Source organism: Cheilinus undulatus, linkage group 10 (genome assembly GCF_018320785.1).
Source record: "Cheilinus undulatus linkage group 10, ASM1832078v1, whole genome shotgun sequence".
Taxonomy (NCBI): domain Eukaryota; kingdom Metazoa; phylum Chordata; class Actinopteri; order Labriformes; family Labridae; genus Cheilinus; species Cheilinus undulatus.
This window is the reverse complement of record NC_054874.1, coordinates 42,249,614-42,277,115: the sequence shown is the minus strand read 5'-3', so window position 1 is coordinate 42,277,115 and position 27,502 is coordinate 42,249,614. Positions and strand designations below refer to the sequence as shown.

At 40.4% G+C, this 27,502-nt stretch overlaps 1 protein-coding gene across 2 annotated transcripts in view; it reads right to left on the bottom strand.

Annotated features, from left to right (window-relative positions):
* spata5 (spermatogenesis associated 5) overlaps nucleotides 1-27,502 on the bottom strand; it is a 222,940-nt gene that overhangs the window by 153,082 nt on the left and 42,356 nt on the right. For both annotated transcript variants that reach the window (XM_041796946.1, XM_041796947.1), the window contains exons 12-15: nucleotides 21,112-21,321; nucleotides 9,690-9,743; nucleotides 9,378-9,457; nucleotides 1,267-1,393 (exon numbers count right to left, since the gene is read on the bottom strand). In XM_041796946.1, the coding sequence (XP_041652880.1) occupies nucleotides 1,267-1,393; nucleotides 9,378-9,457; nucleotides 9,690-9,743; nucleotides 21,112-21,321 (471 nt within the window). The remainder of the gene's footprint in view (nucleotides 1-1,266; nucleotides 1,394-9,377; nucleotides 9,458-9,689; nucleotides 9,744-21,111; nucleotides 21,322-27,502) is intronic.

Below are 27,502 nucleotides of genomic sequence, written 5' to 3'. Positions count from 1 at the left end.
CGCTAATAGTTAGCATGGTTAAACGAAGCAAAATATGAAGCTAAACCTAACGGTATCGGATTGTGCACAAACTCGTGTACTCGCCAATACCAATACCTGCTTTTTAAGCAGTATCAAATGTATTTTCGATACTGGTATCAGAATCAGAACAACTTTACTGACAGCCATGTCACTGATGAATGTTGTTGCAGTAACAGGCCGGCCCACCTCATAGTCATGGTTTTGGGAAAACAATGTCATAGATTACTAAATTGTCAATTCAGAAAATTCAGAACTCCAGAGTTATCTGAAAGTCTCACATCTATGGAGAAAACTTCTTTAGAGATGGAGATAATTTTTTTAGATTTGAGAAAGAGATGGCTTCAGCGAGCTCATGTAGTAAAAGCCGCAATCATTGCTAGCAATATAGCTACAGTAGTGTAATAGGTGTGCGACAGGTGTGCGAGGAAAGAGCAGCAGAACTGAGCACTTACAGTGTGTTCAGAAAGTGACTGTTACTACAGATTTATGGTCAAATCTCCCCATGGATATTGAAGTCACTGTAAGCTAGTTTGCCTCAGAGTAGAGTGTTTTGTTTTCTCTGTGGAGGCCTTCACAGTGACAACCAAATAAAGTTAGGACAGTCTCGGTATTACTACAAAGCTCCAAGTTGATGTCATCTTAATATCTATATGGTTTGGGCACAAATAATAACCCTGTTTTCAACCATGTCTTCTTGCTTCATTCAGAACTGGGATTGGATTTGAAGTACTGTTAAGAAGCCCACCAAAGCTAAGTAAAAAGAGAAATATGGCTAATTTTGCAATGGGAAGCAAAACAAGACTCTAAAGAATCCAAAGCAGTTGTGATAGCAGGAACAGACAATTTCACCAGTATTTAAGTCCCTACAGTGGCTTCGACATTCTGCATTTTTCTAAATAAAAACAGAATCAGTCAGGTTTACAATCAATCTGATGTGCCCAAAGAAGGAAGCTTCTGTAAATGTGTAGTCCATGTGTGTTTTCAAGCTATTTCCCTTTGCGGTTGAGGATGATAAACAGCCATTTGATCTCTGCACAAAAGCAACATAACAGGGTCTAAAGAGAGAGAGTTTTGGAAGACAGACAGGAGCAGACCACCTTTAACCTTATCAATCATGTACAACAGAGGAAGGGAGGGAAGGCAGGAGACAGGCGGGACAAACCCACAACATCCCCTGAACCTTATCAATCAGGGACCAAAGAGGAGGAAAAAGAGATGAAGACAAGAGAGCTGGCGTCTGTTTACCTTATCGATCATGTCGGGCCGGTTGGTGGCGGCCAGCACAGTGACGTCCCGGAGCTGCTCGATGCCGTCCATCTCTGTCAGGAGCTGGGCCAGGACCCGGTCTCCTACACCGCTTGAGCCTGAGGAGCTGAAGAAACAGACAGATGAGTGGACAGGACTAAAAGAGATTGATGGATGACTGAATGGAAGGGTGGATGATGGAGGGTAAGGGTTTATGTCACAGTGCAAAGTGATGAATTTCATGTAAATGATGGATGTATGGATGAATAGATGAAGACAGGTGGTAAATACAGTTAAGAAATGAACAAAACAACTGTGAGGAGTTCAAACAAATAATTGCCTTCAAGATATAAATATGTTTCAGAGAGCAACTCCCTGTTCTAAGAAGCTCAGTCCAACACATGCCCCAGTCTTTTCCCATTCATCACTAATAATTACTGCATTACGTAAAGATGAACTCATCCAGCTGTTGGGATGCTTGCAGGGAACTTTTGAATAGTTTCACTGACACTCTGATAGCAGGTTCTTTCATTAACACAATTTCTCCTAAAAGAAAGGCCTTTGGCAGAAAAACTGAGCTCTGCTGCCAATGACGTTCGACTGAACTGCAACTCAAAACAAGGCATCATGAAACACTCCATCGCTCCAAAATTAAGCGGCTCTCATGAACACAGAGTTAGCAAATATGTCACCTTGTTTGGGCTTGTTAATGTTTTGCCTCTGATCACACTATGCAGAGCTTTAAAAATACTGGAAATCCCACCCAGGTTTCCACTGAAAACAGTAGGCGATAGTGTGTGCGACAGATAAGAAGAAAATTCAGTTTTCATTGAAGTCGCTGTAATATCTTAACAGCTTGTACATATTACATACAAAACGTAGTATTTTCACCTTGAAATGCCCACATTAATTTAAAATGACTACGCCTAAGTAATAACCATTTAGTGAAGTATTTAAGCAACCTCAAATCTTTCAACGTGTTTTAAAGCCAGCGACATCTTACTACTATAATTGGTGGCATGTACGCCTGTCTGTCTGTCTGTCTGTCTAGATTTGAATACCACACCATTGCTACTATTAACCTTGATACTTCTTAGATGACTTCTTGGGTGTGCTGGTTTGAAACTGGTGCCATAAAATAATCATAAATATGTGTGTAAATATGTTTGGATAAAGTCCAAAATTGTAAGTCAAAAGGCACAGCTTTAATGCTCCCCTTATTGTGGTGTTGGCCAATCACCACAAACCTGCACCTGCGTGCAGAGATGCTGTGCCATTATGCAGTTATTTGGGGAAAAAACACCCCTTTCCATGTAAATTGGCCTTATAGCATGAAGCATCTAATGACAAGGGCAGCAACAGCACGGCATTAGTAGAAAGATTAGTCTACTGTCTGTGTGGGCTGATGGAAGAGCGCTGCAGTTTTTATGGGACACAAACTTTCCAGAGATCAGAAAACAATTCTATCTCCATGTGGCTTTAAATAAATTATGATAAATGATGTGTACATTAGATCTGAGGCTCTAAGCTGTTCTTTTATCCATGTGATGATGTGACTGCTGAGGTTGTTTTCAGTTGTAAATGGTAGCTACAATTACAGAGCCATGTTGCAATGGAAAAGCTAGATGTTGCATCAAAGACTGCTACATAAGAAAGCATGAACTGTTACAGGCAGCTGCTGTCCTTTTGCTGTACCTCATTGTTTTATGCTGCTTACACATGAATAACAAAAACTGTTCTCTGCCATCAGCTACATTATCTATTGCTTTCGTAATCAGTGCTGGTGTAGTTACATAAAAAAGTAACCCGTGTGGTGCATTACTTAGTAACTCACAGCTAAAATTAACTAGTTACACTTCTAGTTAAATTACTGTTGCATCAATCCTTGTCATCTGAGAGCTTCTGTAATTTAATTGGCAATGAAAAATAGAATGCTAAACCTTATAATACCCACATTAATGTGATATTATGTAATTGCACGATTTCATGCTGTAAAAGGCGTAAGGATACGTAAGTGATGTCAACACAAAAAGTGATGTTACAAGACAGAATTTACCCCAGAATGTGGTTGTCATATGAGTCCATCTATCATGAGTTAAGTCAAGTTGTGTAAACAAAGTCAGTAAAAGCATTTGCAAACTTTGTGATACAAGATCGGACATTCTGATCTCAATGATGGATGCCACCTTTGCAATAAGATGGTTTGTGAAATTTTATCCCTGCAGGATATTCCACAGTGATAGAGATATTATTAGCAAGTGGAAGCATTTAGGAACAACAGCAACCCAGCCATGAAGCGATGGATCACATAAAATCAAAGAGTGGGGTCAATGGGAGCATGGTGCATACAAGTCGCCAATGCTCTGCTGAAGAGTTCTGAACTTCTACTAGCATAAACTTGAGCACAGACACTGTGTGTCTGGAACTTCATGGAATGTGTTTTCATGGCTGAGCAGCTGCATGCAAGCCTCACATCACCACGTACAATGACAAGGATCAGATGCATAATCCCACTTCTCTGTTTGGCAGTCAGAAGACCAAGTCTGGATTTGCTAGACTCCAGAAAACATCACCTGCCTGACTGCATTGTCCCAACTGAGAAGTTTGGTGGTGGAGGGATAATGGTGTAGGGCTATTTTTTCAAGGTTTGAGCTAGGCCCCTTATCTCCAGTGAAGGCCAGTCTTAATGCTTCAGCATACCAAGACATTTTGGACAATGCTACGCTTCCAACTTTGTGGAAACAGTCTGGGGAAGACCCTTTTCTATTCCAACATGACTGTGCCCCACAAAGCAAGGACTATAAAGACATGGTGTGATGAGTTTGGTGTGGAAGAACCTGACAGGCCTGCCGGACTCCTAACCACAACCCCATCAAGCACCTTAGGGATGAACTGGAATGGAGATTTTGAGCAGTGCCTTCTCATCCAACATCAGTGCCTGACTTCATAAACCAGTACAGAATGAATGGGCATGAATTCCCACAAAAACACTGCAAAATCTTGTGGAAATTCTTCCATGAAGAGTGGAGGCTGTTATATCTGCAAAAGGGGAACAAACTCCATATCAAAGTTCATGTGTTTGAATGCAGTCCCTGTTGGTGTAATGATCAGGATGCGAAAAACTTTTGTCCATATGGAGTATATGCAGTTGTCCTATTGCAGACACCTGTGATCCAGTGGAATACTATTGCACATGTATGTTTTTTTAGTATTCTTGTAGCAGAAGTGAGAAGTTTTGAGTAGCACTTGTTAACCGTACAAAAGCTGTGTTACAGATAATTACCAGCTTTATCGTCAAAGAAACTCATCAGTGTGTTAGTCGCTGTATAACAAGTGGTTATTTTCCATAACGCAGTGCAGACAGCAAGCCCTCTCAGCTCAAACACACACAGTCTCTGTTGACAGGGCCAGCGGAAGTGCCAGACGTCATTAGCAGAGACAAGGCTGCAGAGTAACACAAAGGAGCTCTGTCACTGAGATATGAAGGGAGGGAAAGAGAGAAAGAGGGAGGGAAAGAGAGAAAAAGTTTGGGGAGAAGGGAGATAGTGGGGATAATAGAGGGAGGGAGAAGGATCATGGAGGGAAGGACAGAGCGATGAACTGGAGAGAAAGGGGTACGAGAACATGAGAATATGATGTGAACAAATGAGAGAGGAAGAGTAAAGGTGGTGAGAGAAAGTTGGATGAAAAACAGTGAGAGACAAAGGGTCAGACAAAAGACGGAAGAATTTCAGAAAAGAAAAAGAGGTAATTTAGTTCAAGGGGGTGGAAATTGTGGGAAAATCTGATGACTGAGAGTAAATAAAAGGAACATTCATTTCCCATAAATATCTTCTGTGTTCGCTCTTTTGTCTCTGTCAGTTTATTTTCCTTTCATTCATCCCTGAACATTCTCTTTTTGTCTTCTGCACTGTCAATCTCCTGCCTGTGTGTAACATTTATCTGTGTTTACCCCCCCTCGTTTGCCTCTCTTCCTGTCTTCTTTCTGTCTTTTTCATTTCATTCCACCAGTTTGAACTCGTGGCAGGTAGGCTGACAGATTTACAGGTGCTTCTCATCTCCCGCCTCGAGAGGAAAAGAAAAAAAACACACACACATGCAGAAAATACAGCCGATCCTGTCTGGTTGTGTCAACAGCTTTGAATTCTTGCCGGCGTGCTGAGCCACTTCATTGATTAAACATGGCAGGAAGTGAAGAACAATAAATAACCTTTATAGATCAGCGCTAAGTGCATTTTTTTTTTTTAATGGCGAGTGGCCTCGAGGCACAGGTCCAGCCCCACGTCCATCTGACAAACACTCACTCTGTACTGCATTACTGAGGAAAGCTGGCTGCAAAATTAGAGTACATTTGCAAAAGTGAACATCAAGATAAGAAAGGGGGAACTCTATCATACAAAGCTGAGAGGACTTGTCAGTCCCACTAGAAAAATAACTGATTGATGAAGACAAGCTGCAATAAAGTTGTATCCTGTATTGGAAATGAGCCAAGACAGCGCTAAAACATGAAAATAAAAAAAAGCTGTCAGGTCAAATATCTGGTTTATCTAGGTGAATTGTTTGGAAGAATAAAGTAATAGGGGGTTAGAAAGTGTGCAATTATTCAATAACAATCAAAAGGCACCAGATTTACTTATCAGTTGAACCAATCATTAATGCTTTTCTCAATCTAGGCCCACAAAGCAGGTAAAATGTTGTGTCTCAGATGTCATGCAGCTACAGTAGAAAATATAGAATAAAACCTAAGAGGAGTCAGCCATTCAGTTATTGTAGGAGGATGTCAAACTAACTTAAAATCAGCCCAGTAACAGGATAAAAAGGTGGCTATATGGTGGGGCTGAACAAAATTTTACAGGAATCACAACATGGCCCTCTGGATTCTTCAAATCACAGGAGGTGCAATGTCTCTTTTAAAGTGAGTTATTGTCTTAGGTAAATTTCAAGTACCATTCTAATTTAAATATTTTGAATTGGAGGTGTTCTGGCACACATTTCATACACATATGTACAAAAATATGCCTTCATCACTCATGTCAATGCTCTTTCAATAGTGGGCTAAATAATTTAAAAAAGGTTCTTCATCTTCAAAGAACACATGCAAAAAATCATTCTGTTTTCAACCAGCACAATATAAGATGTTAAACTAAGGATGAACAGTTTTTTTTAAAAAACATCAACTGCAGTAGGCCAGATTGAGATTTAATCCAATTTTCATTTAACTGTCCAGCCCTATTCAACAGCCATATAGTATTTTCTTACTTGAAAAGAGAATAATGATGTAAAATTTGGCACTCTTTTCATTAAATTTGACACCTCCATGATGTTCTTGTGTTTCAAATACATGCGTCAGATGTGGCCATCAAACAGGCCGGGTGGATCTGGCACCGTGTAGCTGCCTAGAGTATCTCTTCTTTTTGCATTCTTCATACTCAATAAGGATGTGAGTCTCCTCCTCAGTGTCAGACTTTGGGATGATCTCAGTGTCCAGGGTGTTATTAACATCATGAGAATCTCAAACTTGACCATGCGTAGACCGTACTCATCATGGTGTCAATGTCAAGAGCAGTGATGACATTGAACTTCCTAAAGCCATCTTCACCATCTTTACCAATCTGATCAAGGGGCTTGAAGAAGGCCTGCACAGGTCCAATTTTGCAAAACCACATCTGCCCACACCTGTAGAGCTCAAAACTGAAATCTGACCTGCTACCTGTAATTATCCTCATTCAATACATGGACCCACCTGGACCTGTGAATAACAGAGCAGGACTCAACCCAACCCAACTAGGCCAAAACTGTGATTAAACACAACATATAGGCTACAATGAATAGCTGATGAGCTGTGTGCTTCAATATAATATAATTGATACATATCAATAACACTTATTTTCAATATTACAGGCTGTTTGTCTTTCCTTTACAGAGGTGTTAATGGAATCCAGCTATTATAAAAACGGTGCGTTTTACATTGAAACTGGTTCTTCTCTGGCATATACTGGTGAAAAAATTAACGCTGCATGAAGAGAAACAGCAGAGGGATGCAGAGAAGGAGATAAGTTAGCACGTCTATTTATCATGATGCTATGTCTCTAAATTATTTACATAGAAAAAAAGTAAAGTTCAGCACTAATGTAGAAAAAAATGAAGCATCTTTTGAAGTTAATGCAATGGCTGAAGACCTATTCTGGAAAATTTTCAGAATAAAAGCATGGTGAGAAAACAAAGGTAGTTCCTCCACAGGAACAAAGTGATCAGGCTTTGCTTTAAGAAGCCGTTGGGTACCTGTCATGTCACCTTGAAATAAACTGACAGGCAGGATACACACATGGTGTGCAGAGATCTGACTGCAGCTCTCAGTGTAGAAAACTTTCTGCATCTCTTGTTTTATGAGTGGACACTCAGCAGCTTCAGACTGAACTATGTTCACACTCTCATTCAGGTTTTAAAAAATAAACTGATCAGGTAACCTGACACGCCAGATGGATTTGATTCACACATCCATCTGGAAAACCCTCCATTGACAGCGTTTGGGAAAGTGCAGGGCCTTTGAAAAAAAAAAAGGCCGGGTGACTGGATGACTGTCACATCTTTACGGGTCAATCCGAGCAACAAAACGTGTGACGTAGCCGCAAACCGAGGTGCGCCACTACTGAGGAATAAACTCCATAGAGAACTGCATAACGTGAACCATGGCGACTGCAGACATGTCAGTACACGACTTTTGTCGTTTTTGAAAAGAAAACAACTCACTGTTGTTCTTTGTTCTTCTTTTAACAAAGAAATGTCATCAAGTCCTGATAAAAATGTCACTTTAGCAACATCCATGCTAATGTCTTGCACCATAACTGCACCAGCTTCTTGTTGCTGCTTGCTTATGTCACAACTCTGCTGTGCCCCTCATCGCTGATTGGTCCTGTCACTTTCTAACCAGGCCCAAACTGTTCAGATGGGAGCTTTGCAAGATGGATTTGCCAGTGAGAAACACGGGAATGGGCGTATCCATCTGCTTTGCAAGGATACTGATCAGGTCAAAGTTGACCAAAAATATGAGGGTGCTCAATCAATGTGCTTATGCTTAAACACTGCCTGCCATGAAATTATATTATCATATTTTCAACCCCTAACACAAATCATATCAAATGATTTACATCAACTCAAAATAATAACAATTCATTATTTTTTGAAGTGTCAAGCCTCCTGGCAAAAAGCTACAACATGCAAGCTGGAGTCATGAGTCATGCCCCTCACATTCATTATAACAGCATCCTAATTTAAAGCTACAACATTCAGATTTTTTGCAATTTAATATCTGTATTTTTGTGGATTTTTCTTTGTGTTTTTTTTGGTTGATTTTCACTGCAATATTTTGAGTTATGAGACAAACTTTTCATTGGACTTTTCTGTCTTTAATAAATCACTTTTGTGTTCTAAACTTGGATCCTCTTTCATTTCACAGTGGCCTTTGTGACATTTGGCCCTCACAGTAAAGTCAGGGTTGTCCTTTCAATGCTCCATCCTACATTTAGTTTCACCGGCTGGTTCAACAGGAAGCACGCTGCATATTTGGCCTTCCCCATCTGCCGTGGACGGGTACAATGAAGTGTTTGTGAGCCTCCGGTCTATGTCCTCTGTCCCTCCCCCGTCCTCTTTCCTTTAAGCCACAGATGTTCCCAGTGCCATCCCACTAAAGCGCCTCCGGACAAGACCGTGTTCTGTGTCCGTCAGTGGAGAAAAAGCCGCAAAAGTCTGAGTGGACACCATGGGAACCGAGTGGTGGGCTTTGATAGTGCAGTCATGCAGACTTTTTGGGATGTTTGTTCCATCCATTCATAAGTGAATCTTTGTGAGACAAGGCGAGGGATGTTAATTAAAGCAGACGGCGGTGATGACTGAGCATTTGTCACCGCTGGACAATGAATGACCACAGTGCTGAAAATAGTAAACAGTGGACAGCGGCGGCGGTGAACAGTGAACAACCACTGAGAAAACTCTCAGAGAGGAAGTGAGCATTTATCAAGTGGGCAGGATCTGTTTGTCACTGTCCATTTGGACAACTTTTCCTCTAAATCTGGACCCTTTTCCATGAAATTAGAAAGGCTAACAGACTGTACCTTCCTCTTTCACAGGCAAGAGCGTCAATCTCATCAAAAAAGACGATGGAAGGAGCGACGGCCCTCGCCTTCCGAAACACCTGCAAAGAGGAGCAACAACAGGAGACAGGAAAACAAAACAAATGTTGAACAGAAGAAATGAATCACTGAGTGCATTCAAACACAGGAAATACATCAGCAATTAATGTCATACACTACATTTAAGGCCATCTGTTTGTTACATCAGAAACTATTTTGAACACTAACACTGCATCATAACAATAATACTAACAAACTATTTTAAGCCAGGGAATGTTGGTTAAATAGACTTACCTCTCTGACTGCGCGTTCAGACTCTCCAACATACTTGCTCAGCAATTCTGGACCCTGAAAGAAAGTTCAAACAGTGTTAAAGGTAAAGTCTAGTATTGTAAGAGGGTAGTGATGACCTCAACTAGCAACCTCTAGTGATGGAAATGAACATCACATAAACTTTTTCAGATTTTCTGCCATTCTTTTTTGCAAATCCTCTTAAGCTCGATCAGGTGGATGGGGACCATTGATGGACAGCCATTTTCAGGTCTCTCCAGAGATGTTGGGTGGGGTTCAAGTCAGGGCCTCTCTAGGATGTTCACATAGCTGACTGCGTGCGCAGGGTCATTGTCATGGTGGAAGGTAGGGCGGGGTTCAAATAATTGATTTTCCAATTTTAAACGAATTTTTGTTTGAATTTCAAATATCGATTCATTTTTTTTTCGATGTTCAATCTTTTATTACTGACTGTTAAGTCTATGTTGCACTTTATTATGTTGATTGATCAAATGTGTTGGTCAATAAATAGTATTTTCAGGAAATGAGTTTGGGGTCAGTTTTTAGTGTGAACTTTAATATTTTAAATATTGGGCCTAGTTAGAAGGTTTCTTATTAATAATTCAACTCAAAGTATAATTTCTGCCATTAGTTCTCGAAGACCCCCTTGCATATACAAGCAAAACAGGTACTGTAGCTGAAATATCCCTCAATATTGATTTGAACTGAATTGAATTGAATTGAATTGGAAATCGAATCAAATTGGGACCTTGTGAATCAAAATCGAATCAATTCAGGAAATCAGTGGCAATACCCAGCCCTGTTGGAAGGTGAACCTTGCTGAGCGCTGCCGAAAAGGTTTTCATTGAGGATATCTCTGTACTTTGCTCCATTCAGCTTTTCCTCAACCCTGACCAGTCTCCCAGTCCCCACTGCTATAAACACCCCCACAGCATGATGCTGCCACCACCATGCTTCAAGGTTGGGATGGTATTGGGCAGTTGATGAGCCCTATCTGGTTTTCTCCAGACGTAACATTTGGAATTGAGGCCAAGATGTTCAATTTGATTTCATTAGACTAGAGAATCTTGTTTCTAGCAGTCTGAGAGTCCATCAGGTACGTTTTTTGCTAACTCCAAGCTGTCTTTCACATGTTTTGCACTGAGGAGAGGCTTCTGTCTGGCCACTCTGCCATAAAGCCCAGTCTTTGGAGGGCTGCAGTGATGGTCGTTCTTCTGGAACTTTGTCCCATCTCCACACAGGTATCTGGAGCTCAGTCAAAGTGACCATCAAGTTCTTGGTAACATCTCTTAAGAAGGCTCTTCTCACCCAATTGCTCATTTTTTTTTTGGCGAGTGGCCAGCTTTTGGAAGTGTCCTGGTTGTGCCAAACTTCTTCAGAATTGTGGAGGCCACTTGGGAACTTTCAATGCAGAAAATGTTTTTTGTAGCCTTCCCCAGATCTGTACCTTGCAGCAATCCTGTCTCTGAGCTCTACAGACATTTCCTTTGACCTCATGGCTTGGCTTTGTTCTAATATCACTGTCAGCTGTGAGGTCTCCTATATAGAGGTGTGTGCCTTCCTAAGTCATGTCCAATCAGTTTAATTTAACACAGGTGGACTCCAATCAAGGTGCAGAAATATCTCAGCAAAGATCCAGAGAAAAGGGAGAAACTTGAGCTAATTTTCAAGTGTTGCTGCACCGGGTCTGAATACCTATATCAGTGTGATTTTTCAATTTTTTATTTTTTATGAATTTTTTAAACAAATCTAAAATTGTGTTTTCACTTTCTCATTATGAGGTACTGAGTCTGGATTAATGGGAGAAAAAATAATTTAGATGGGTATGTGTAGCATTAGGCTGCAACAAAAAAAAGAAAAAAGTGAATGGGGTCTGAATACTTCCTGAATGCTCTGCATATTTCCCAAAATTTGGGTGTATGCTCTTAGGGTGTGTTAATCAAAACCAAAAGTACCCATCACATGATTGCTCATAATTCAAAATGTATTTTCTTGAATCTGTTATTCACATTACATTCAAATCTAATGAAGGGTTGGCTGCACTGTAATATAAATGCTGTAGGCCATGTCATGATGACAAAAACATTTGGTTGTTCTCCCTATTTCTTTGAGCACATTTAAATGAAAGTAATGGCTTTCATTTTTGACAATTTTGAAACATGCATATTGCATTGGGCTGGAACCCAGAAAGGTCTATTTCCATTGCAATTCTGATTCTGATTATTCAGCTGTCTTTTGTTTCTGAATAACAAACTGCCTTGGCTCCAACTGCTCATCTGATCATGGCGGACCACGTCCGCTAAAATCAATCAACAGAAAAAGTCACAATAATCAAACAATGGTTTTGAGACTGTAATGAACCTTCAACGTGCGTTATCCTTTTTTATCCTTTTTTATCCTTCTTTTAAAGGACACATAATAAACCCAAGGAAGAACAAAGGTGAAGCTGCAAATTGTTGTTTCCTTACAGACCAGCCATGGTTATGTTTGCTGAAGTTTCACCTTGTGTCTGTGTTTGTCTAATGCTCAAACTGAAAGGCAACATTCTGACAGAGCAGAGAAAACAGTGGCTGCTCTGTGGCGTCTTTTGCAGATTAAAAAGAGGAACAAAGTGAAACAGTGATAACAGCGTGAGAACGCTACGAAGGACAGCAGGGTGTGTGTGGTGCTGGTACAGTGTTCACTGTACACTGTGTCCTAGCTTATGCATGCATGTGTGACATCTGTGTCTCGGCTGGTAAAAAAAGACATTTGCCTACTGTGTCAACAGCACCATAACTGATACTTCAGCTCTCACCAATAGAGCTGCTCGGAACACGGCTCTTATCAACAGTCACAGAGTTACTCTGATGACCAATCAACAGTCACAGAGTCATTCTGATGATCAATCAAAAATCATAGTCATTCTGACGACCAATCTAAAGTCACAGTTGCTCAGATGACATATCAACAGTCACAGAGTAACTTTGATGCTTGCTCAACAGATCGCTTGCACCCTTTGAACACTGCATCCATACTATTAATGCACCCATACTAGTTTACACTAGAAAAAACAACAAGAGCTTGTACATATTCAAATCTCAGTTTTTAATACTTTTTTCAGTTTTATTCTTTTTTTTAATCTAAGGTTTATTTACGCAAGCATACTTGACCAATAAAGCTGATTTTTATTCAAAAACATTTTATCTAATTTTAGCACTGAACAACTTTAAAGTATTTTGGGATATATATACACATATTCTGAATTTGATGTCTGCAAAATATTCAAAAAAGTTGGGAGAGGGGCCAGAAAAGACCGGGAAAGCTGTGGAATGTTTAAAAAAACACGTGGAACAGGCCACAGGTAAGTAGGATAATTGATAATTGATCATGATTGATATTAAAAGTAGCACTCCTAAAAGGCACAGCCATTCCCATCATAATAGTGCAATTTTCTCCAATTTCTAAACAACTACATGCCCAGATAATCAATAGGTTTATAAACACTTTAAATAAACTGTTGGATAAAAGACTACCATCTTTAATTCATAAAATCTTTCAAAAAGTAAGAGAAGTTGCAAGGCCTAAAATCAGCGATGAACACCTGTGACCTTTGATCCCTCAGGCATTAAAAATCAACATCTTTCTGTGTTGATCTCACAATGCGAGCTCAGGAACACTTTGGAAAACGTCCATTTACACAGCACATACAAAAGAAAATTAAGACTCTACCATGAAAAGCAAAAGCCATACACATCACCAATATCCAGAAGCACCACCAACTTACCTTGGTCTAATCTCAGCTGAGATGAACTGACCCAAAGTGGAAAAGTTAAAGAGGAGAGGGACAATTCAGATTGTTATCAATCTGAAGTTCAAACACCAGCAGCTGTGACGGTGTGGGGGTGTATTAGTGCGTATGATACGGGTCACGTGCACATCTGTGAAGGCACCATTAATACTGAGAGGTGCAGATGCTTTCAATCAGAAGATGTCTTTTTTTGAGATATCCTTGTTTATTTCAGCAAGACAATTCCATGCCACATTCTGCACGAGTTAACACAGCATGGCTTCACAGTGTAAGAATGTGAGTATTAGGCTGGCCTGCATGCTGTCCACATCTGTCTCCCACTGAAAATGTAAAAATCCGACACTAACCGTTAGAGCTATGAAAAAATATCGATACGGCAATATATCGCGATACTTTGACATCCAATACGATATCGATACTTCAACTCTTAGTATCGATTTTTTTGTAAAAAGTAAAAATTCTTATTTTAGCCTACTTGTTAGTAAAATACGACTTCTGCACCTCCACTGCGGTAGATGGCGCCGAAGAGCGACTCTGCTGTATGTCGCTGCGGCTTTTCCTGTAGAAGCAGTCAGAGTGCATAGGTGAAAAGAGCAAACATGGCTGAAAAAATAACAACACCTGCACAATTCAAAGCAGACGTTTGGAAGCATTTTGGCCCTGGGGAGCACAAACAGCGAGTTCGAGAAAGGAAATGCTGTTTGCAGGCTCTGTCTTGCTGCGGTGAAATATAGCAGGAACACCATCAACGTATTGTGTGATTTACATATACATCATCTCTATATTTTTCTTAGTTAACTGTGTAGAATATCGCAATATATCACAATATCATGATATCCTGATATATCGTGATACAATCATATCGTGACCCAAGTATCATGATGCGTATTGTATCGTGAGGTTCTTGCCAATACTCACCCCTACTAACCGTGCATTAACATCAAGCAAGAAGGGGAAAGAATTCCACTTTTAGTACTTTAATGAGTAACGTCTCTAGAAGCTGGACGCTTACAGAGTGGTCTAAGAAAAGGTGATGAATAAGTGGTAAACATCCTCGTGATCCAATTTTTCAGATCATGTTGCAGGTATCAAATGCAGTAAATTTAGTTGGGACAATGCCTACAAATGTCTTCTTAAATGCTATACTTATGAACTCTGTTGCATAAATTTTATAATGATATTAAATGCACTTCTACTAATTATTCAACTCCTTCTGCCTCAACTAACTGAACCTTGAATACCCTCTCTCTCTTTCTCTCCTTCAGTCTTTTTCTCCCTCATCTCTCCTTCACTCACAAGCAGATAAACATCCACTCAGCCCTCACAAGAACTTCCTCCCCTGCAATCCACCCTTTCAACACCTCGGTGCTGACGGAGGAGACGACACTTAACTCCCAGCCCTTTTGTCTCCTGCAGTAAGTGTGGAGGTTGACTCATTAATCCCAGGTTCCTCTTTCTCTACAGCAGAGCCAAGGGCTGGACATGGTGAGTCCAAAACCATTGACAGTGCAGAGATACAAGCCCTGTGTGTGAGTGTGTGCATGTATGAATCTGCGGATGTGTGTGTGAGTGGTGGCAGTGGGAGGAAACTGAAATTGACAAGATGATAATAGGGCTTTTTCACACAGAGGAAACAGGCTGAGCCTTAAAGTATCCACATTTAAATCTGGATACGTATCTATGTCAAAGCAACCGCCGCACTGGAAAAACCTGATACTGTTATTGCAGATGGTGGAGAGCGGCTTTCAGCAGGAGGGACAGGATGTTTTTAACTCGTCTCACAAGGCACACTCTTCCTGATGACTTCAAAACTGTTGCACAAGACTTTATTAGAACCTTTGTATCGAACACGGCATAATCCAACAACATGACATTCAACAGATTCACAGGCAGTTAGAAAATGTCCAACTCTTGTGTTAGTCCAAACTGAAACTGTACCAAGAAGTCTGATGGGCCAAACCTACATAATGTGGTTGGGGGGTCAAATCCCTCTTGTATGAATAAACTGGGCTGTTATCCAGAAATCTAATATCATAAATACAGAGAGGAAAGCCTTGTCTGAAACCACAACCTTAGCCCCAGTCACACTGCAGGCCAAAGAGACCCAAATCAGATTTTTATCCCTAAATCTGATTGTTTTCATAACAGCTCAATCACACTGCTCATGGTGGACAGTTAAATCCACAGTTCCAGGTGAAGAATGGTGTCAGACAAGGATGTTTGCTGTCTCCATGTCTCTTCTTACAAGCCATCGACTGGATTATGGAGACAACCGCAAGCAGAGAGGATTGTGAATAAACAGAAGATACTTGTGGCCAACCAAAAAGGATCAAAAAGAAATCCCTACTCCATTATTACTTGCTTCCACAGGTCAACTGCATGGACCGATGGGTAGCAAGAAGCCAGCACTTCGCCAGGGTTGTCAAGCGGGAACCCTCCTTGGCGTGTGTTTCGTTCAGTTAATCAACATGACACATCCAACACCTCCAGAGGGCTGAACAGTGATCTCAAGCATCCCAGAACTACCCCAGTCCATGCCAGCTCCCAAAACCCTCCATGCCAACACAGAGACATCATTATCTTACCTAACTTACTACATGGCCCCAACAGCATGCCACCTTCCACAGACCCAGGCTCTGTACATTGCTGCCGTAGTACAACTCATAATTACAACTACAAAAAGACGACTACTCTCCAGTATGTATAGAGTATGTATAATCCGTTTCATGTCTGCCACATGTTCATCTGCCCTGTATTGTTTTGCATCACTTAATTTAAAAAGACAACTATTCCTACAACAAACAATTCACACGAAACTACCAAAAGCACACAAGAGAAATTAAAAAGATTGGAAGAGAGAGAGAGAGCTTAGCAATAGGGTTGGGGAGGCAGAGCTCAGGATGAGATGCCCTAATGTGGGCTAACGCACACCCCTGACTGGCATGGCATGGTGCTCTACCTCCCTCTACTCTCTCATTTTCATGAGGGAAGAGAGAAAACAACAGATTGTAAGAAACTGAAGAATAGAGGAGTTAAAGGGTTTTGTCAACCTTTATTTTTGCCCCCAGCTGGCATTGAGCCTCCTCATCTGACATCTCTTTGACTGTCTTCTGCAAATCCTGTCCCTACATCCCAGTTCTATATTTAAAGTACTGACCTTGCTACAAACCCTCTGCACCCTTCTTCTACTGAAGGAACCCTAACTTTCCATCTTCTTGTTCAGCATCTGCTCCTTAATCTCCTAAATGAAATATGGGAGAATGGCTGACATTTATAACCTTGCAAAGCAGATGGATATGCACATTTCCCTGTTTTTCACTGGCGAATCCATCTTGCAAAGCTCCCATCTGAACCATTTGGGCCCGGTTGGAAAGTGACAGGACCAATCAGCGATGAGGGGAAGTACTTTCAGGCGCACAGCAGAGTCGTGACGTAAACAAGCAGCAGCAAGAGGCCAGTGCAATTATGGATGCTGCTGAAGCATATGTTTTATCAGAACTTGACGAAATTTCTTTGGTACAAGAAGAACAAAGAACAGCAGTGAGTTGTTTCCTTTAAAAAATGACAAAAGTCGAGTACTTATGTGTCTATAGTCGCCATGTTTCACATTATTCCTCAGTAGCAGCGCACGCACAGCTCGATAGTGGCTACGTCACGTGTTTTGTTGCTCTGATTGGCCCGTAGAGATAAGACAGACAGAACGTTCATCCAATCACATCCGAGTTTTTTTCAAAGCCTCTACCTTTTCTCAAACATTTCCTATTGAAGCTTTCCCAGATGGATGTGTGAAACACATGGATGTGTGAAACACATCCATCTGGCGTTTCAGGTTATGACATTTAGTGACGAACAGGAAAAAGTGAGAATTTGAAAAAGTGACTCCAGAATGAAAACCTAACATAATAAAATTCATGTATTTTACCGAGATGACTTGGGGATCAAAAATTGCGGTTTTAATGGGTTCCAATGGGGTATCTTTGGTCCTCAACAAACTCATTTTATCAAAAAAGTATACAGAGCTTATTATTGACTCATTAGGAGTTTTGATATTATTATCTTAAAACTGTACTGATAAAAACATACCCTCTAAACTGCATGTTGTTAACATTAACACAGTCAAAATAATTTTAAAAAAAAAAGCAAAAGAAAAAAATGAACAAAAAAGCTGCAAAATGGCCTCAACACCCTCTCAGGGTAATCTCATTTGGTAAAGTGCATATACTCACAAGTAAATGATCATTGTCATCTCATGAATAAATTCACACATTGTGGAGGAAAACCGGTTTTTCAAAGTGGGAGCTAGACGCAAAGCATTTTGGGAGCATGCTGTGGTGTGAGGCCAAAAGGCATCCCCACTTTTAAGCATCTTTTCTCCCTATATATGGGGAATTTATTCATGAAATAAAAGTGTTCATTGAGAGGACACAACTGCATCAGCTGAAGGACTTAAAGATGGATGAATGGATGGATGGATGAATAGATGGATGAATAGATGGAAGGATGGATGGATGGACGAATAGATGGATGGATGGATGGATGGATGGATGGGTGCATGGAAAACACAGAATCAGTTGTTGGGTACATAAAGAGAGCCAGTCTTTTTACTAAAAGGGAGCACATCACCATCTAGCACAACACAGTAGGACTTAGTTTCACAGAAAATAAAAAACAACAGGGAACAAATAAAATGGGGTGGTCTTTCCTTTCTTAAACAGCAGTTGTGGAAAGTTTTCTGGCCTTGTCAATATGCAGTCTCATTTTTTAAGTCAATCTCAGCAAACAAGCTTAAAATCCACATCTGCATCCCAATCTGCAGACATCTTAATGAGCCTGAATGAGAGATTCTGTCAAGGCTCTCCGTCTCACATAGCAACACCTTCGAAAGTATCCAGTGATCAAAAATTCAACAAGCTGATCAATCAATCTCTGTCGACGTGCTCTGAATGGGCTGAGGTTGAGGGTGACAAGAGGGGGCGGCAGAGAGGATGGGGTGATGAATGAGAGGGGACAAACAAAGGGTCAAAGGTCAGACAGGGAAGCTTTCTGCACAGGAAGTTGTGCAGCCAGAACGCCTCTAGGTCATCAGGACATTGAAACATCTCTGAAACAATAAACTCTGTGTGTGGATGATTCATTCATCATTGGAGGGTTTATGTTAGATGTAAAAATGGCCTAAGCAACTACACGAATGCTAATTTTATTGCACAAAACTCTGCGAGATGCCAGTGTGAATGCAAATAGCAAAATTCATCTAAATTAACTTTTTTTCCAGACTTTCCTTCACTGTAAGTGTACTTAACAACTTTCAATACTTTCCACAGCCCCCCCATAGATTTCATATGAAGTAACTTAAGTTAGATACAAAGGCTTTAGTTTTTTTTTTTTACAAAAGAATATTTTGTTGGCCTTTAAATTCTGGCATCCAGGAAAGATGCACTTGTGTAATCAAGGCATAGCTGGCAAGAAAACTGGCACACTGTTGTGTTGAAACTTGCAGGAACTCCCAACACAGTTCTCACTCACAGCAACATTTTTTTACAACATAGTACATTCAGAAAGTATTCAGACCCTTTCACTTTTTTTATTTTCTTATGTTGCAGCCTAATAATGCAATCAGTAACTCATTTTTTCCCATTGATCTACACTCAGTACCCCATCATGACAAAATGAAAACAGAATTTTAGAATTCTTTGCAGATTTATTCAAAATATAAAAACTGAAATATCAAACAGATGCAAATAATCAGAACTTTTGCAAAAATGCTTGAAATTTAGCTCAGGTTCCTCCCATGCCAAGAAGTTTGGCACAACAAGGACTCTTCCAAGAGATGGTCGTCAGATAGGTGACCAAGAATCCCATGTTCACTCTGACTGAGCTCCAGAGATCCTGTGAGGACATGGGACAAAGATCCAAAAAGACAACTATCACCACAGCCCTCCACGGATCTACTCTTCTATGGCAGAGTGGCTAGATGAAAGCCTTCTCAATGCAAAATGTGGAAGACCTCTTGGGAGTTTGCAAAAAGCACCTGGGAGACTTTCAGACTGTGAAAAACAAGACTGGCATTTGGAAAAGACCCCATAAAAGCCAAGAGGGTTTTCACTCAAGAGAGGCTTCTGTCTGGCAACTTTTCCATTAAGCCCAGATCAGTGGAGGTTTGCAGTGGTGGTTGTCCCATGCCCACACAGGGCTCAGGTTCTTCATCACCTGTCACACTGAGGCCCTTCTCCCCTGATTGCTCAGTTTGGCCAGGTGACCAGCTCTTGGAAGAGTCCTGGTTGTGCCAAACTTCTTCCATTTGAGAATTATGGAGGATGTTGTACTCTTGGTAACCTTCAGTGCAGCATATCTGTGCCATGCCACTATCCAGTCTCTGAGCTCTCCATGCAGTTCTTTTGACATCATGGCTTGGTTTTTGCTCTGACATGCATTTTCAGTTGTGGGGTTTTTAATTTCATTTACCACAGGCGGACTCCAATCAAGGTGTAGAAACATCTCAGCAAAGAAAAAGAGAAATGTGAAGCACCTGAGCTAAATTTCAAGTGGTTTGTAAAGGGCTCTGAATACTTATGTAAATTTAATATTTCAGTTTTTGTTCATTTACAAAATGTTTTAAAATTCTGTTATCACTTTGTCACTATGGGGAACTGAGTGTAGATTAATGAGAAAAAAATCATTTTGATGACAGTAGCATCAGGCGTCAGCATAACTAAATTTTAAAAAAAGTAAAGGAGGTCTAAATACTTTCTAAATGCACAGAATTTAAAGTGTTAAAAGACCAACTTCTGATGGTGCTTTACATGCATTTTAAATTTTACTCTAAACCTGCTGGCTTTTTACATTGGCCTAATCTTTTTAACCTCCGGGATTTTATGCAGTGTTTTATCAGACCTCTGAACAAAAACAGTGTTGTACTGTAACCCAGTAGCCCTTAGCTTGGATGTAGCTGTAGAAAAGCGGCAGTTTAATCAGACCTTGACTATGTCTTTGGTAAAACAAGAGCTAAGAGCTACACCAAAGTCTCTTAGCACAGTTGATGTTCATGCTCTTCTCCTGTTAGGCTTCAGCATGAATTTCAGCCACTGATAAGCTCCACTATTCCCAGACTACAGCAGGGCAAGCCTGAGTTTAGCTCTTTGCCCATTGTGAATCAGACAGACAGAACGTTCATCCAACCACCTTCTGAGAATTTTTTAAAAGTTCTGGCCTTCCTAGACGCTTTTTATGGGAGGTTTCCAAAATGAATGTGAAATATATTTTCATACAATGGATATTTGAAACAGTCTACCTGGCATGGCAGGTTAAAAAGACAGTGTGAATAAAATGTTGGCCATTTCTAAATATTTGTGCTTAACTTTTAATAAATAAAAGTTCTAAATTGATTTTAAAAATGTAGTCAAATACAACCAAAAATTTTATGTTATTGTGGCTTTTTTTAATTCAGCACATTTGAGAGCTGATAAGTTACAAATAACCATGTTATCCTGTCATATCAGCATTTAAATGCACTTAGGAGTGCTCTCTAGTATTCTCAGATTTTGTTCTAAGCAAAGAACAAATAAAGCAGTGAACTGCAGGACAAAAAAGATACCTCTCTGTGAAAAAAATATTCATAACACATTGATTCAAACTCACTTTAATTGCCAGGAAGTTGAGCCCACTCTCATTAGCCAGAGCCTTTGCTATCATGGTCTTGGAGCACCCCGGGGGCCCATAGAGCAGGACTCCTTTCGGAGGCTGGATCCCCATTCGGGTAAAGGCTTCGGGATGTCTCAGGGGCCACTCTACAGCTTGCTTGAGCTTCAGCTTCACCTCCTCCATCCCACCGACATCAGACCAGCGAACCTAAGGTGGAGACACATTACACAGCTATTTCATTCACAGACATAAGAGTTTGTTATAGTTTTAGTTTTTTATTTCTCTGCTGTGGGCTGACAAGCGCTATGATGCAGATAATACTGGCAGTACTGGGGCCTTAGGTGTTGATCCCATTTTCCCTCGCACAGTGAAGCCCAAGATTATCAGGCAAAGAAGAGTTCAACTATGCTGAAATCTACTGAAAAGAATAAACTGAACTGCACTGGTTATTAATAATAATTGTATTAATCACATTTAGTTAACAAAACGCATCTTCATTGTATGTTAAACTGGAAGTGGATAACGTTAACTTCCACAGTAGTAAATAAAAAGATTAACTCTGGTGTGATGAACTGCTTTAAGTCACCCGTGTTTCCTCTGAAGTATCTTCCAGCTCTAATCTGTGGCAGCTCAAACACAAACACATCGCCAACAATAAATGCAACAGACCAAACACTCTCTGATTGCACTCTGACGTCAAAGATGTTCTCATGTAACCCACGCACAAACACAAATACGACCTTTTTAACTCTGACTGCATGAGTGAACTTGCCAAAAGACTACATTTCCTACCAGCTGATGTGTAAGGAGGGAAATGATGTAGAAAATAATATCTGGAGTGTATGGAGCAACAGAGGAGCAACTGAATGGGATAAAGTAGATAAGAGGATGCCCCTCTCTGTCTCTTCATTACACATTCATTATTTCCTGACTTTTTTGTGGTTTCTGTCTCTTTTACATCCTCTACTCCTTTCCAAAATCTCTCCATCTTTCTCCTTTTGATCTACCTCCATCCCGTCTCCGTTGTGTTATCTCTCTGTGTCTTATCTGGCTTATCTCCTGCCCTCCCACACTTGGCTCTCACTCTGAGTACATTTACATTTAAAGAGGAAACCAGGTTATGGGGAGAGATCCGGTTTTGCAGGAAGTTGCACTGCATGTTTACATGCACTCTAGTACCCTGGTCACAGTATAATCTATATATATTGCACATACAGTAGGTCAGAAATCAGATTTCTCCTCTGACCTTGACTTTATTTCAAACAACAGCTTATTTCAAAGGTCTATCCAACTGTGCAAGTTTAAAACCCTGGTGAAACACTGGTTTACCACACATGGTTTAGACCTGGAAGTCAAACAACAAAATACATACTGTGGCAAAAACTGCAATGATATGTTGTTTTAGATATTATCATTGAGCCTGATTAATACTTCTTCATCAAAGTTATGCCATTGCACATGCTGCAGGTTTGCCTTTAACCCTATTAAGCACTAACCAATGTGCATCTCCTAAAAAATGTAACTGTCTGCCTCTAGAGTAAGACAAATGGCTGCAGACAGTGATACACCTGTTCATATTTCAGTATAAGCCAGCTTCAGTTGCAATGATTTCCTGTACACAAGTAAGCAGGACACTTGCACTTGGGCGGATAATTGCTGAGGGACTCACCAACCCAAAAGTAAGTTGTGCTGACAACATACACTATATGGACAAAAGTATTCAGCCACACCTGTTAATTATTGAAATACAGGTGTTTCAATCTGACTCGCTACCACAGGTATGTACAATCAAACACCTAGCCATGCAGCCTCTATTTGCAAACATATGTTATAAAGATGGGTCGTTCTGAAGAGCTCAGTGACTTCAAGAGTGGTACTGTGATGGATGCCACCTTTGTGATAAGACGGTTTATGAAATTTCAGCCCTGCTGAATATTCCCCACTCAACTGTAAGTGATATGAATAGAAAGTGGAAGCGTTTAGGAACAACAGCAATTCAGCCACGAAGTGGAAAACCACATAAAATCCCAGAGCGGGGTCTGATTCGCTGATTCCATTGATGTACAGTTCCAAACTTCCCCTGGCTTTAATGTAAGCAAAAAACCTGCAGCTGTAGCATCGTGAAATGTGTTTCTATGGCCAAGCAGCTGGATGCAAGCCTTACATCGCTAAGTCCAATGCTGAGCATCAGATGGAGTAAGTAAAGCACACCAACACAGGACTTTAGAGCAGTGGAAGCGTGTTCTGTGGAATGACGACTCACACTCCCCTGTTTGGCAGTCAGATGGGTGAGTCTGGGTTTGGTGCATGCTGGGAGAATGCCTCCTGCCTGACTGCGTTGTGCCAACTGTGAAGTTTGACGGAGGAGGGACAACGATATGGGGCTGTTTTTCAGGGTTTGGGCTAGGCTCCTTTTCTCCAGTGAAGGCCAATCTTAGTACTTCAGCATACCAAGACATTTTGGACAATGCTATGCTTCCATCTTTGTGGCATCAGTTTGGTGAAAGCACTTTCCTACACAGAATGAATGGGCATTAATTCCCCCAAAACACTCCTAAATCTTGTGGGAAGACTTCAAAGAAGAGTGGATGCTGTTGTGGCTGCAAAAGGGGATCAACCCCACATTAAGGTGCATGTATTTTAATACAATACCATTACAGTCCCTGTTGGTGTAATGGTCTTGGTTGCTCTTGGTCTTGCTTGTTTTTAAAGATACATCCAGTGCAGAATGAATGTGTAAGAAAGTGACAAGCATCATAGTACTGAAAAAGACTTTCTGTGTATTTTCCACAGCTATAATTCAAAGTAAATGATACACTTGATTGTTAAAATAAAGTAAGGGATGTGGATGCCAAAATCAACACAAACCACAAGTTCCTCACTGAAGTGTTAAGTGAGGTTACAATGAACTTTTCTCTCCACTTCAGATCATCCTTGAGTCCCAATTTTTTTTTTTTTTGTTTTTTTTTTTTTTTTTTGTTTTAAGCTTTTAATCTTCCATTTTTGTAACTCTATTTTAAATAATAAAAACTAAATACCTTAAAGTCTGGAACTGTAAATATATATCAATTTGTTTTTATCTGTAGCTCTACAACTGTTTTTTTTTTTAATTTCTTACAATTTTCAGGCTTTCAAGACCTAAACATTATTGTATGGTTTAAAAAAAACATGACAAAATAATAATAATAAAAAAACCTTATTGCAGCAAAATCAGATAACTGCAAAGACCCATGAGTCACTGAGTAAGTTGTGTGTAGATATAATGTGTCTCTACCCTCCTATCGCCCCTCTTTTCCTGTTTCCTATCTGTATTATCTCTCCTGCACTCCTGTTCTTCCTTTCTTCTTCTTTCTCAGTTGACCCTCACTATCAGACCATCTCTCTCCCTTAAAGACTTCTGCTCACCACTCTCCCTTCCACTCCTATTCACTTCTTCCGCTCTCTCTCCCTCTCATGCTCACCCTCCCTCTCCACTGTCCTCCCTTCGGCTCTCTATCCAGAGGTAACATATCCCAGGCCACCGGCGCCGTCTCCGGGGAATGAAGCACCTAATGGAAACCTGGCATCTGGCCACATACTGTAAATACCGAACAATTTATGGACAGCGCGGAGAGGACGGATAGAGGGGAGGAGAGGAAGAGAGAAAGAGGAGTGTTAAAGAGATGAAGAGATAGGCCGGAAGCAGGCAAGCAGACCAGAACATTCACTTAAAAGCCCAGAAAGGGATGAAATGAAATAAAAAGTGCAGTGAGACAAAAGTGAAACAGGATTATAGAGACAAATGGGAGAAACAGGTATGGAGAAAAAAAGGTCAGAAAGGACAAATGAGGAATTAGGAAAGCTTACAAAAAGTCTTGAAATACATGCAATAGAAGTACTTCCTCACATCAATAAACAGACCTGAATTTAAAAAATGGGACAGAAAACAGTAATTTGCTAATCCTTTTAAATGCACAATGCATTCAGAAAGTAATCAGATCCCCTTCCCTTTTCTCAATTTAAGCAGCCTGATGCTACAGTTAAATAATATATATGAAAAATTTAAAAAACCGAGTATCAAGACCCTTTAAAAATGTGAAATTTTTCACAAAAGGCACACACCTCTCTGTAGAAGGCCTCACAGATGACAATGCATATCAGAGAAAAAAACACACCATGAGGTCAGAGGAACTACCTGCAGAGCACAAGTACTTAGCAATTGTAGTGGCATTAGCCTCCAGTGATTTCAGTGAGAGATGCCCCTTTAAGTATAAGTAAGGAGAAGCTAGGCTATACTGCGCTACAGATAGGTACAACTGCTCTGCAGAGTTAAGCGAGTTCTAGGAAATAAAGGGCCAACTTTGAGCCAACTACCTGCTTGGACAGTACCCTTGGCTGTGCTTACTCACCACATCTACCCCTTACTACGCCCTAAAGGTGCTGATTATTAGCTGATTATGTTCCCCTGGTAATTTGTGAGGATATCCACAGCACAACTGGGGTTGTGTCAATCCTCCTTTCTGCCCAATGGTTCCCTAAGGCAGCTTACTCACCACATCTACGCCTGACCTCAGCCTCAAATTTTGGCCCAAAATTGTTGAAGAGTTCTGCACAGTACTGTACACACGTGGACAAAATTGTTGGTACCCCTCTGTTAATGAAAGAAAAACCCACAATGGCCACAGAAATAACTTGAATCTGACAAAAGTAATAATAAATAAAAATTCAATGAAAATTAACCAATGAAAATCAGACATTGCTTTTGAATTGTGGTTCAACAGAATTATTTAAAAAAAACAAACTCATGAAACAGGCCTGGACAAAAATGATGGTACCCCTAGAAAAGATTGAAAATAATGTGACCATAGGGACATGTTCAACCAAGGTGTGTCCTCTTATTAGCATCACAGGTGTCTACAAACTTGTAATCAGTCAGTCGGCCTATTTAAAGGGTGACAAGTAGTCACTGTGCTGTTTGGTGACATGGTATGTACCACACTAAACATGGACCAGAGGAAGCGAAGGAGAGAGTTGTCTCAGGAGATTAGAAAGAAAATTATAGACAAGCATGTTAAAGGTAAAGGCTATAAGACCATCTCCAAGCAGCTTGATGTTTCTGTGACTACAGTTGCACATATTATTCAGAAATTTAAGATCCACGGGACTGTAGCCAACCTCCCTGGATGTGGCCGCGGAGGAAAATTGATGACAAATCGAAGAGACAGATAATACAAATGGTAACAAAAGAGCCCAGAACAACCTCCAAAGACATTAAAGGTGAACTCCAAGGTCAAGGTACATCAGTGTCAGATCGCACCATCCGTCATTGTTTGAGCCAAAGTGGACTTCATGGGAGACGACCAAGGAGGACACCACTGTTGAAAACAAATCATAAAAAAGCGAGACTGGAATTTGCCAAACTGCATGTTGACAAGCCACAAAACTTCTGGGAGAATGTCCTATGGACAGACACATCAGCACATCAGCTCTATGTTCACAGATGCAAAAATGAAGCATACCAAGAAAAGAACACTGTCCCTACTGTGAAACATGGAGGAGGCTCTGTTATGCTCTGGAGCTGCGCTGCTGCATCTGGCACAGGCTGTCTTGAATCTGTGCAGGGTACAATGAAATCTCAAGACTATCAATGTATTCTAGAGAGAAATGTGCTGCCCAGTGTCAGAAAGCTTGGTCTCAGTCGCAGGTCATGGGTCTTGCCACAGGATAATGACCCAAAACACACAGCTAAAAACACCCAAGAATGGCTAAGAGCAAAACATTGGACTATTCTGAAGTTGCCTTCTATGAGCCCTGATCTAAATCCTATTGAACATCTGTGAAAGGAGCTTCGTATTATCCAAAGGGACTGTAAAATCCAGTCTCATGGGCTCAACAAAGCACAGCTGTTAATTGTCTACAACGATGCTTCTCAATGTGGAAGTCAGGACCCCCTTGGGCGTCGCCAGAAGCCTTCCAAAAAACTACAATTTTTACTTAAAGGATTGTATGAAACTATTCTTTGGTTTTAATCTTTAAAGTATTTATTTGTTTCACTTTATAGCCACTTTTCCCACCCAATTTTGCTGTCATTTTTTAATCAATTTTGCACAATATAGACCAATTTTTATTCATTTTACCCATTTTGCCAATTTACACCAATTTTGCTTCTTTTAACCTGTTTTCATCACTTTTTCCCTCCAATTTTTGATACTTTTAACAAAAGTATTGCCACTTTTATTCAAGTTCAATATATAATCTGTCCAAATCTTCCACTTTTAACACATTTTTGTCACCTTCAAACCTTTTCCATCACTTTTCCCACCTATTGTTGCCTCTGTTGACCCATTATCGCCACTATTAACCCAATTTCACCACTTTTTACACAGGTTTTTGCCTACTTTTAACACAT